Here is a 13,369-nt window from a genome sequence, read left to right on the forward strand (position 1 = left end):
ATGTGTTACTACGCTGAGAGTAGCACTTAACAAATAGTGCCACCATCACAATAAACTTTATTGGTTGATAAATTATGTGTTCCTCTCAGTCTTTACCACTCGGGATAACCAATCCGTTTGTCAGTAGCGTATTTTCACCACACAATGCAAACCAAACATCTTAAATAAATATTTGAAGATTTAAAGATTTAAAGAACTTAAAGCATAAAGGCCTTTTCCCAGAATTACTAGATTCAGCATTAAATCAGTCAAAAGAGGGTGTAACGTGGCCATTACACTTTAATCATGCCGTTACATTTCTTCCACTTAGACCCACACATTGTATGGTACCATCGCAAAAATAAACAAACAAGGAAGGACATAAAAAAATACGATTCAGCATTTTTTTTAAGGTGAATGCACAAATCATTTATTCCAGTAATTTCCAACAACACACTTCACTGGGTTTCAAAATATTATTCACGCGTCAAACATGCCTGTGAAGACACTCTTTCACATTCATGTCCTTCTTGTCGTTTGCCTTTCTGCTTTTTCGACCGTGCACTGCATTTTCTCTCTCAACGTCCAAGAGTCAAAGCACATCTAATTGCTTCCTTTGCTTGACCACATGCTGTCCTTTTTCCTTTTCTTTTTCTCTCCTTCATCTTCCTATGACGTCAACACGTAAACAATTTCTTAATTTGCATATGTGTTAAAACGGCTGCTGCTGCTAATATATTCGCTAGTCAGCTATCCTACGGCTGCTGCTGATTTTGTCACATGTGCCCATGTGCCCATATGTTGTCATAAGAGCGCAACGTTTAGTTACGAAATATGCCATAAAACAAAACAAGCAAATCAAACGAAATATCACTAACAGTAACATATAAATGAAGACAGTAAGTTTTTTCATTTTTTATTCACGTTCACCCCTAAATGGTATATCGCCACTTGGACGTATTTGGGACCATGCCTAGGAAAGATTAATAAGATTTTGGTTTACGTTACATTTAAACTTCTGCATATCAGTACAGCTAGGGAAGCAGGTAGCAGGAAGGGAATTCCAAAGTTTAGGTGTCTGAGGGAAAAAACTATTAGAGTAGAAAGTTTTCTGGCATTTAGAGACCTTAACAGTGAAGGAGTGATATTTTGTTGTTAAGCAGGTTTGTCGTGAATATGTACGACAAGGAGGCACAAGTGTAATGAATTCATCAGAGCACATTCCATTAAAATACTTGTAAAACAGGCACATGGATGCAACATTGCAGAGATGGGACAGAGGTTGGAGCTTAGTTGACAAAGTGGGACCTATTAGACTGAAAACTCTGTTTTGGACCCTAGGGAGAGGCTAGTGGTAGATGCACCAGCCCAGATGTGGCAACAATATTCCATGCATGGGAGAATGGTGACCTTGTAAAGATACAAGATACTCTCAGGTGTGAGTAGTCTTCTAGCTTGATAGAGGGAACCCACCTTCTTTGCAGCAGCCTTCGCAATATCCTCAATGTATTTGTTCCAGTTCATATGACCTGTGAATGTAAGGTCGAGGAGTTTGAAGGAAGAATTCTCAGGTAGATTGTTATTTGTCATGGATATCGGTGGTTTAAGAGGCGTTTTATAATTGTGACAGGAGAGCAGCTTAGTCTTATTAGAATTAAATGTTACCATCCATTTCCGGCCTTATTCTACTATGGTGTGGTGGTCATTTTCTAACGATTCTGCCATTGTCTTAGATTTGTAAGTATTTAATAAGTAATCCAATTTTAACCTATTTATTTTCTCTTTCTTTTTCTATTTACCAGAAATAAACATAATTTACCTGAATACCGAATGAAGCGAAAAGCAAGGAATCAACACAGACGTCACCGTGAGTGTTTTTCCCTCCTTCTTTATTTTTATTGAAGCTCAGCTGTTTTCCACAGGGATAAAATAAAATAAAATAAATGACAGCAAAGAAATTTTTTCCTTCATATTTATTATCTCCCTTTTTCCCTTTGAGATTTTCCTCATAGTCAAATGTTTCTTTAGTTTTTTTTTTTTTTTTGTTATTTTTTTGTTTTTGCCTTTCTTTAGACTTTGTCTTTGTGTTGCTTGACATACGATGCTTCACTTTGAAAGCTTTTAGATCCAAATACATCAAAGAACAAAAGGAATTTCATTTGAAAGAAAAGAACAACAAAAGAGAAGAAACTGAGGGAAAGTTAGTCTTTGTAGAAAGAAACAACGTACTCACCACTGGAACTTTCTTACATGGTATACTTTTTCTAACAATACCGTTTTTCAATACTGATCTCTATCACTCAATGATCTTAACCCTTTCAGTGGTTAATATTATGGGCAAATATTAACTTTTGACTAAGAACAAAGTGTAGTAATAAATTTAGAGACTTTTTTTTATAATGAATTGGAACTTTTTACCGTACACATGCACACACACAAAAAAAAAAAATATGCATACACAAACATACAGATAATGTTGTTTACAAATTGTACATCTGTTTTTTTATTAATAACGCTGGGGAATTATTAGTTAGATTAGGATCCACAGAGTGAATGAGGTATTGTGGTAAATGTTGCCAGTCAAGAGTAAGACTCCAAAGTCTACATCATTTCACTTTTTTAACTTTAGTTACAAAGACCCTGTACGCTCCCCCTCCCCCATTTCTTATAGGGCCTTGTGCCTAAGTTTGTTCTCTTGTTTGCAAATTTTTTCTTTTGATTGCTAACAATTAATTGTAATTTTTTTTACCAGAAATAAACTATATAAATAAGAACAAAGTGTAGTATATGTTCTAATGCTAAACTTCGCTTTTTCTGTCTTCGGTCAGTGGGGGAGAAATCCTTTTAGACTGAGACAATTTTTATTTGGGTTTCTATCCAGAGTGCCCCTTTTTGGAAAGTTGGATTGTCCCATATTAAAACCGACCTTGTGTCTAACGCTGCCTTCGTGGGGAGGCAAGTAAACAGGAACTATTACACTAATCTTTTATGCCCATCACACATGGTCGATATCCATATATACTCTCGTTCTAATGAGCACCTGTTCGTTTTCACTTCGGAGTTCTGTACGTCAAGTGGAAACGAGTAATTTTAAGAATGTTCGATAGCGGGGTATCAAAATAGGGATATATAATATAAAGGGGTTTTGAGTTCTGTCCCAATGGTTCATTTAGAGGTGGGGTAACGTAGAGATTCAAAACCACTTCCAATATCGTTCCCAGAAAATTTGATATACATGATTTCATTTTCATAAAATAAACTTGAAGTTTAAAATGGGTTTTATTGATTCCATAGGTAGCATTTCTTGAGAAAGGGTGTCACGCGAACTTCAATTTTAGAATATAATGACCATGGTTCAACTTTGATTTTTATTTATTTTTATTTTTTGTCTCTTGGTTGCATGCAGGTTTGAATTGAAAGTTGAGCGTTTTATTAGACTGTAAACTAATACTATAATAAAGTCATGACAATGGTGTCCATATGTTGTGTAGCAGGGAGTTTCCCATTGAGGATCATATATCGAGAGATGACGCGGACATATAACGGGTACATGTAATACAGGATTGACGATGATAAGAGAGACATTTATAACAAGAGAGTGAGAGGAGAGAGAATTCATTATTGAATGAATGTGTAATACTGTCTTTTACATCAGAAGCAACAATCATTACTTATGATGGCGGAGGGGGACACATTACTTGGAAGGGGGTTATACAAAGTTCTACTTAAGATGATTAACGCATTACCTTCAATTTTTGAATGACGACACGAGGACAAACCGTTACAAATATCGATGGTGATTCTTTATTTCATTTGACCGGTCGAAATGATGATGACGTCAGGAATTCAAATTCGAGATCTACATAGTTTGATGTTATTTCCTTCGCTTCCAAAAGACTCTGACTCCAACTCTCTCTCGCTCTCTCTCTGACTCAACGGTTCTGCCTCCTCTGCCCAACTCCTTGATCTGACTAAAACTAGCTTCTATTATTGAGAATTCCCTTTTTGCTATGACGTCAGATGTGTGGTTCCAAAACGTGAACAACTCACATGGCTAAGCACATGTTTGTCCAAAACACATTTCTGCAAACAAAGAATTCTCAACTAACCTATTTTTTTACAATATATTTTTAATTTGTATTGTTCATTGTTTTTAGCTGACCTTTTTAATTCAGTTTTCATAAAAGAATGAACAATTAATGTTTTTTACAATAGAAACAATATCTAACTATTTTATATGAAATTTAAAAATAGCGAAATTCTAACATTCCAATTTCTGAATCTATTTCTGAAGCTTGCTTACCAGGTTCGAATCTCGGCTTATCCTAATCTCATTTTCCACTTATCTAATGTTCTTCTTATTTACAGGAAAAGGGGACAGCCCTCTTTCCTATAACATATATACGTATGACTAATTGATCTGATTTTTTAACTTTGAAACGGCATCAAACGATTATATGTAGTATACTGGGAGGCGTATATAAACAGCATAGCTGTATAACGAGCGTATATATGTTTGTCTTATATATATATATATATATATATATATATATATATATATATATATATATATATATCAGATCACCGAGGTTAAGCAACATTGAACTTGGCTAGTAACAGATGGGTGACCATTTGGGAAGGCTAGGTGCCAAGTCGTAGAAATTTCCAGGTTGGTATTTGGGGGGCGCATTAATTCAATGGGAGAGATGCACCTCTAATCAGGCATCTAGGAGAAGGAACCCTGATGTAAATTCCTGTAGTCTACTGTATATTCTATCTGCACCGACAAAGGTTAGCAGTAATACCAAAAAGTGTGGTTGGTTCTACACAAAGTCTTCACCACTATAAACAAATCATCTGTGTGGATTTCAGAGCAACTTAGTTGTTGTAGAGAAGCTCATGCGTCGAAATCGACGGGAAAGTCCGTTATCATCAAATATAACAGATGTGTGTTTCTCTAATGAGTCTCTTTTAACTCATGAGAGTTAACGTTCTGATATGTGATTCGTCACGTGTATTCTCTATTGGGTGTTGATGACTGTATACATAAAATAACAATTTATAGAAGTCGTTGTCGGTTGGAACACCAGCAAATACATACCTCAAATCTTTCTTCCATGCGTCCTGAAATTAAAGGCACTTCTCTCTGAAAGTGAAAACGCTCAGCCGGAAATTATATTTTAATATAATCATTTTCTTTTATCGTGAGATAAAATACCAGGTTGGGAAACTGGCACAGTCTATCCTTCTCTCGAGTGAAGAGGGGACTCTCTTAAGCTGTACTACGCACCCCGTCTAGTGATGGCGTCACAATAAAATATACCCTTGATAGCCCTGGCGAAGCATCAAGTATTCAGCTACTGACAAGATTTGAATTACACTACAAACTCGTGTAGTGAGTTCAATCTCGGCTGCGGCCGTGCTGAATCAATGGATGGATTTATTCTTTGCTCGGTTCTTTTTCAGAGTTGGCATACTTTGTATAAGATTACATTTTCTGAGTCACCCCCTTCTGACCGCTAAGTCATGTCACATTAAACTGATCTCCCATGTAACTACCTCTGCATCTCAAAATTTATATTTTTATTATTTTATTACGTCATCACTACTCGTAGCCTAAAGATTCTTGCTGGGTTTTTGTCGCGTATATTTGCTTATATTATGGTTAGTTCAAATTTCATCTGTCAAATTAACATCAAGCTAACATTCCTGACAATTATTAAATGCAAATATTTCAACTCAACATAACTGTTCGTTTCTTTAAAATATTTCGATCTAACAATTATACTTTTACCAATCATAATAATCGACCATTTTAATAGTTTCCAGTGTTTTCCGATACGATTTTGATAGTTTCCAGTGTTTTCCGATACGATTTTGATAGTTTCCGGTATTTTCCGATACGATTTTGATAGTTTCCGGTATTTTCCGATACGATTTTGATAGTTTCCGGTGTTTTCCGGTACGATTTTCCTCATTTTATTCAGATTTGAGCTCATTTCAGTGGATCGAAACCTCTACTACCCAAAGCTTCTCACTTTTTTTAAGATGCTATTCTTAACAACGACAAATCTTATGAGATTTTTCCGATTCTAAAGACGTTCTTGTCTCCATATGCCCAGCCTCTTTCATCTCCTCAATTGCCTCATAACGACAGCCTCTAAGGATTTCTTTGAGCTTAGGGAATAACCAAAAGTCGCAAGGAGCAAGATTTGGACTATAGAAAGGGTGAAGACTTGTCTTGATGCCCATTTTCATCAAATAGTCTGATCTTCTCTGAGCACCCTTGGGACAAATTTTGTACGAATTTTCCGCATCTTCAGTTCCTCTCAAATAATTGTGTGTACAGTTCCCACACTGACATCAGACCGTGAACTTTTTGTCTCTATAGACACATGACGGTTCTTACCCATAAAATTCTTTATTTGACCAATCAACGCTGGTGTTCTGACACTTACTCCTCCTACACCTTTCATCATCCCTCAAAAACTCCCTACCTTCCTTGAATCTCTTATACCACTAAAAAAAACTGATGCTCAATTCATACGATGGTCCAAAAGCAGTGTGAAGTATTCCATACGTTTCTGTGGCATTTTTTTCCAAGTTTAAAACAGAATTTTATTGCAAATCGTTTTTCTAAAGTATCCTCCTGTCCAGATTGCATTTTTGAAATTCATCAGCTGTGACAGTCAGGCTTTAGTAGAGTGTATTCCAATTCCTACTGTAGCTGTTCATTTGAACATGAAATCATAAAAATTGGTCAGTCATTTCATAAGATGTATAGCAATAACATACTAAATTTTCTACAACAATTTTAAATGCCTGTACAAAAAAGTCTGGAAACTTATTGAAGACATCTTGTACATCGCGTCACTATTTGCACAGCATAATTTAAAAATGAATTTTTACGTCGTTGCATCGATATTCCTCAAGTGATGTTCAGATACTGAAGAATGAAGATTACAGAAGCAAAATGGCGGCATAGAATTTTAATGGTCCGATAAAATAATGGTCCAATAAAAAAAAAAAAGAACGGAGATAAGAAATTACCACAGAAAAGACAGAATCGATTTTGAAATCACAGGGAATAAATATTGATGATTCAAACAATCAGCAACTGGCAAGAAAATCACGGCTTTTGTATCAAATTTATAATCGATCTTTGAATAAATCAATAAAAGTTTGAAGTTCTTGCATAATGTTTGAACATGTGTAAAATCCTTTATTACATGGCCGCTTCCGGGGGAGGAGGACTAAAGAGGCTCATGACTTTCTATTACACACACATCTATCTATCTATCTATCTATCTATCTATCTATCTACCTATCTGTCTATCTATCTATTTATCTATCTAGCTATCTATCTATTATAGAGGAACTGAACAACAACATTAGGGAAATTGATTATGTGGTGAAAGTAATGAAGAAAGTGACTTACACAAACGGGTGTTACTCTCTCTTTCCAATCGAGTGAAGGAATGAAAGAAAGAAAGAGAAAGAAAAGATTTTCGTTTGTAGAAGGTTCGGTAATATACATATGTCATTAATTTGCATAAGAGGACAGAAACTGTTATGAAAAGGACGAGTTGAAAGCACGAGGTGTTTTTTTTTTCAGTTTTTTGACATAGGGGCGCTCCCTGTGATAGAAGTTGTTGCTAATGACAAGAAGCACATAGCACTGATGGATCTTGGATGACTCGATCTCTCATGACTGGATCAGTGTGTGACCCTAACAGTCGATGGTGAGGTTCTCCGTGTAGCAAGGGTGTCGGGACTATCGCACTGGCAATAGAAAATGCCCGTGAAAGCTTGTTGAAATGCTGATCAGAATGGACAAAATCAAAATGTTGGGGGAGTCTGTATAAACTGATTTGGTGATGCTACATTTGCTAGGATGGGGTCTTATGCCTTGTGCCGCAATCCAAATATAGGAACCACACTTCAGTGCCGAGTTCAATGAGCAGATTACATGAAAGTGATTAAACAGTCATCCACCGAATGGACTCACCAACAAGGTACATGAGTATCCGATGTTCAACCAAATTCAATATGAGTACCGTTATGAATTGGAGACATTGTTAAGCAATGGATGGTTACTTCCTTATTCTGAAGAAAAGATTGGTCCCTCAAACGGTTTGATTCCGTTAATGGCCATTTTTTAAGAGAATTTCCGAGGTGCGCCTGGTGTTGACTTTTGTGAGTTAAATGAACATGTTGAAGCCTACACAGCACTTACCAATGCCTGCACACAAAAGTTAAGAGAATGAAGGAGGAAAGACTCCAATATGTTGTTGCTTGACCTTTGAAGGTCCTATCTACAAATGCATGTGCATAAATCCTTATGGCTGTACCAGACAGCGATCTTAAAAGGAAAGACGTACTGCCAGACGTGCATGGTTTTGGGCTCAATGTAACACCCTCCATCATGCGAGGTATTGTTGAAGCTGCACTCTTGAGAAAAAACGATATCCGGCAGAAAACATTGACGTAAATTGATGATGTGTTTATCAATGAAGATGTGCTTTTCAGCAACCAAAGTGAAACAGCATTTGACCGATTTTCGATTGCAAGCAAAGAACTAGAGTGCAGCCTCTGCAGAACGGTGCAAGAATGCTTGGCTTATCAATTCGGGAAGGGAGCAGCAATCTGATATGGGAATGAGGAAACGAAATTCTTAGCATGCCGTGTTCTTAACCGACGAAGTGTATTCTCATTTTGTGATAAGTTGGTCGGGCATTTCCCAGTGGTTAAATGGCTCAGAGTAGCTGCAATGTTCGTTAAAAGAAGAGTAGTGGATGTGACAAAAGGCTGGAATGACAAGGTGAGTGATGGCCCATTAACAACAATGATTGACTGGACGAATACTTAACAATTGAATCCTTCTTAAATAAGAGAAGAATCCAGATTGTCCTCGACGGTCATACATTTAGACAATATGTTATAAATGCTGGTGTACCCCAGGGGTTGACCCTTTGACCTTTATTATTTCTGATATTCATAAATGATCTCCCTGATAAAATTGTCTCTAAGATGATTATATTTGCTGATGACACCACGTTCTATAACAGGCACGAGGGGAAAACAAATGAACACATATCTAAGGAAATGGCAGAAACACTAGAGGATGACCTCCAATCTGTAGTGGAATGGGGACAAAAATGGATGATAGCATTCAATGCTGCCAAGACTAAGCTTGTTTCCTTCAATAATTACAAAAAACTTTCTCTACCACCAATAACTATGGCTAAAGATACATTACCTAAAAGTACTTCTTTCAAACTCCTCGGGTTAACATTCACAGGGACCATGAGTTTGGAACAGATACATTGAGAGCATTGCCAGGGCCGCTGCGAGAAAAGTGGACTCTCTCTACCGTGATAGAAAGTTACATACGCTTGAAAGTATCCTGTACCTCTACAAGGCTACCATTTACCCATGTATGGAGTATTGTTGTCACATTTGGGTTGGTGCATCTGCTACTAGTCTCTGGCTCCTGGACAGGGTTTAAAAGAGAGTTACCAACCTGATAGAACTGTCATCTAAGCTTCCCATCGACGAGATGTTGCATCTTTCTACCTGTTCTACAAGTATTTGTACCCCCTCGGCGTAAATACCCCCGACAAACTTGACAAGCAGCAAAATCCCACCCCTACACAGCAGAGATCCCTAGATGCCAGAAAGCCTTCTACTCTAATAGTTTCTTCCCTAGAACTGCTAGACTTCCGGGTTCCTGCTTTCCCAACTGTACTGACATGCAGAAGTTCAAGTGTAATGTGAACAAACATCTTGCTACTCAACTCCTTACATAATATCCCTGCAACTTACGTCCCCGATAGTAACCCCCTACTTCAAAGTGGTACTGCGCCTTGTTTGAGGTGAAAATTGAATAAAAAATAAAAATAAAATAACAGGGTTTAGTAAAAATATTCATTAACTGAAATAAATTTGTGTTTTCCTGTTTCTCCCTCCTCCTCCTCCTCATCCTCCTTTTCTCTCCCTTTTCTCTTTTTACTTTACTTTCTATCTCTTTCTCGCTCCGTTTCTTTTTATTTCTTTCATTCTCTTTCTTTTTCTTTCTCGCTCTCTTTTCCTCCTTTTGAATTTGTACCTCTCTTTTTCTCTCTCGTGTTTTTCTTTCTGTTTCACTCTCTCTTCATTTCTCTCTCACCTTCATTCTCTTTTTCTCGTCCTCTCCTACTCCTCTTCTCTGATCCCCCCCACCTTTCATTTTCTCTTTTTAAAAGTCAGTTAACTTTTCTAATTCCAAGAATTCCAGCAGATATTCATATCTGGCGCCATCATTTGATGAAACAACAAAAGATTCCCAAAATCTCAAAAGGGCAATATATTCAACTAATGGTGCCTGCGTCTCACCATTCGCCCATAATATTGAGCAACCAAACAAAGAATTAAAAAAATGACTAAATAAAATATACACATTATCCGTAAACATAAATTTAAAGAGCGTGCTGACGTTAGTTTTTAAATAACAATTGAAAAAAAAAGTTTTTTTTACGACCTGCCCCAGCGTAGTATAAACACTCCCAACCTCCCCATGTTAAGAACGACTTTCGGAATAAACACGCTCCCAACCTTCCCATGTTAAGAATAGCTTTCGAGGTTGGTGGGAGGGTGTTTATTCCGAAAGCCGTTCTTAACATGGGGAGGTTGGGAGGATGTTTGTTCCGAAAGCCGTTCTTAACATGGGGAGGTTGGGAGGATGTTTTTTCCGAAAGCCGTTCTTAACATGAGGAGGTTGGGGTGTTTATACTACGCTCGGGCAGGTCGCAAAAATTGACAAAAAGAAATAGTAAATCAAATTAATCTTGCATAAATAATAACTCACAAATATCCTTAAAAAGAAATTGAATTTAGCCAAATGCATAGAAGACATTGCCAAGGGCGCTGCAAATTAGATAGATTCCCTCTACCTCCATAGAAAACTACTCATATTATGTATTAGCCTCCCGGAAGACGCCGGGGTGCCTTGTTAATAGTCGACTATTATTATTAAAATTTAGATGTTTATTTAAACAAGTTTTTATTTTGAAAGAACGGTATGAAAGATTTTGTTTCAAGTACAAATGATGTTTATAAGTTTTGGAGTGCAATGGAGATCTTAGCAACAATAAACAAATACCAAATACATAAACAAAATGTATCAACAATAAATTTGGCCAAAGAAAACGTGACGGAGAAGTCACTTGTTAGGTATTTGTGTAGTCGAATGACGTAAGCACAAAGGATTAGTTTTTATATCTACAGGCAAGTTGGTTAGTTGAAAGAAGGAGTTGAAAGAGGGCAGTTGAAGAGGAGCCCTCAGGTAGTCCAAACGTTACTTAGAAGTCGGGAGAAGAAGTCTCTTTTAGGACACTAGGAAGCGGCGAACAGAACGTTGTAATCTCTAAAGATGTCCGATGGAGCCAGAGAATAAAAGTTGTGATTTATAAATATAATTATTATGGCATGTCGTATTTGAAAAATGTGTTTATTTGTTGTTTAAAATGAACTGTTTTAAATGTACTGTTCACAACTGTTGAACATACCATCATTCGACATCTTAAATGTACAGACGGTCTATTATATATACCGCTATGATAGACACTCTCTTCGTCATTCATCAAAGAACTCCTCTCTCTCGTCGTCATGTACAAGTAATTGTCTTTCCCTTCTGTAAACATATTATAAATACGTCCTCGTTATCGTTTCGTGTCAGCATCACAACACAAGTTATACGTCTATAAGATTTGGCCATCAACAACGTAACATCCGCATAATTTGGTACAACCACATACAGAATATATACACGCGTACACAACACACTCTTTATGTACATAAAATATCTCTTTCCAAGTTATAAAGAACCCGTCTATATAGCATTTACACCAGCCATTCTACACAGCCACCATTTGTCAACACTATTGCTGCATCTGAAGTGGAACATCAACCACTTGTCTCTCCCTATTTGATCCGATCTAATAGGTCCTGCACTGTCAACCATGTTCCATCCCCTGTCCGATCACCATAAAGTTATAACCTCGTGCTTGTTTTACAAGTAGTGAAATGAAATGTTTTCGTGATATTGTTTCCTCGTCGACGTAAGTATACCTGATTACCCCGATAAGCAGCAAAATCCCACTCCTTCACTGCACAAAATGTAAAAATGAAGGAATTTTTTATTTTAAAGGTTTGCTTTTTTTCCTTAAACTGATAAACTTTTGAATTCCCATCATTCTCCCTGCTGCACTGGCTGTAAAAATTTTATTGTAATCCATCTTACTGCTCAACTCCCTACTTAGGATCTCTCTCTCCCCTCTCTCTCTCTCTCTATATATATATATATATATATATATAAATATATATATATATATGCGTGTGTGTGTGCGTGTGTGTGTATGTGTGTGTAATGTCAAAACATTGTTAATTCACTGCCCGCATAGCAGAAACCGAATAGTGCAACGGTTAGAAGCTCCGACTGTTATTTGGGCAGTCGGATTTCAATCCTGGCTTGAGGCAGTTGCTTGTCTAGCCGCACTGATGAGCTGTGAAGTACTCTATGTGGATGACTATATATATATATAATTATATTGAAAACATTGCCAGGGCCACTGCGAAAAAGGTAGGCTCTCTCTACCGTGCTAGAAAACTACTGACACCTGAAAGTATCCTGTACCTCTATAAGGCCACCATTCGCCCATGTATAGAGTTTGGGCTGGTGCATCTGCTGCTAGTCTCTCGATCCTTGACAAGGTTCAAAAGAGAGTCGCAAATCTGATAGGCCCTGAACTGGCATCTAAGCTTCAGCCTCTGTCCCATCGACGAAACGTTGCATCCCTCTGCCTGTTCTACAAGTATTTTAATGGTGAATACTCTGACGAACTGCAGACACTTGTGCCCCCACGACGTAGACACCCTCGATAAACCCGACAGGCAGCTAAATCCCACTCCCACACAGTAGAGATCCCTAGATGTAAAAGATCTTTCTACTCCAGTAGTTTCTTCCCCAGAACCGCTAGACTCTGGAATTCCATTCCAGGTCCCTGCTTCCCTAACTGTACTGATATGCAGAAGTTCAAGTGTAACTTGTGCCTTGTTTGGGGTGAAAATGTAATAAAAAAAAATATATATATATTCAGGGATTTGCGAGAACCGGTGTGTCAACGTGATTGTGCTGTATATAACATTGAGCCTGGCCAGTACCAGATGGGTGACCATTTGGGAAGGGTAGGTGCAATATGTACCGTGTCGAGTAATAGAAGTTGCCAGGTTGGTATCTGGAGGCGCATTAATTCTCTGAAAAAGATGCACCCCCAGTCTTCAGTAAGGCATGCATCTGGTCTACTGTATATTCCGTTCTGTGGCAGTCATCTGCATCAACAAAGGTTATCAG

At 37.5% G+C, this 13,369-nt stretch overlaps 1 protein-coding gene across 2 annotated transcripts in view; it reads left to right on the forward strand.

The window, feature by feature from the left end:
* LOC145261279 (receptor-type tyrosine-protein phosphatase epsilon-like) overlaps positions 1-13,369 on the forward strand; it is a 536,465-nt gene that overhangs the window by 73,658 nt on the left and 449,438 nt on the right. For both annotated transcript variants that reach the window (XM_080119758.1, XM_080119759.1), the window contains exon 4: positions 1,782-1,846. In XM_080119758.1, coding sequence (XP_079975884.1) covers positions 1,782-1,846 — 65 coding nt within the window. The remainder of the gene's footprint in view (positions 1-1,781; positions 1,847-13,369) is intronic.

This window comes from Euprymna scolopes, chromosome 37 (assembly GCF_053919585.1).
Source record: "Euprymna scolopes isolate OS-2025 chromosome 37, ASM5391958v1, whole genome shotgun sequence".
Lineage (NCBI taxonomy): Eukaryota > Metazoa > Mollusca > Cephalopoda > Sepiida > Sepiolidae > Euprymna > Euprymna scolopes.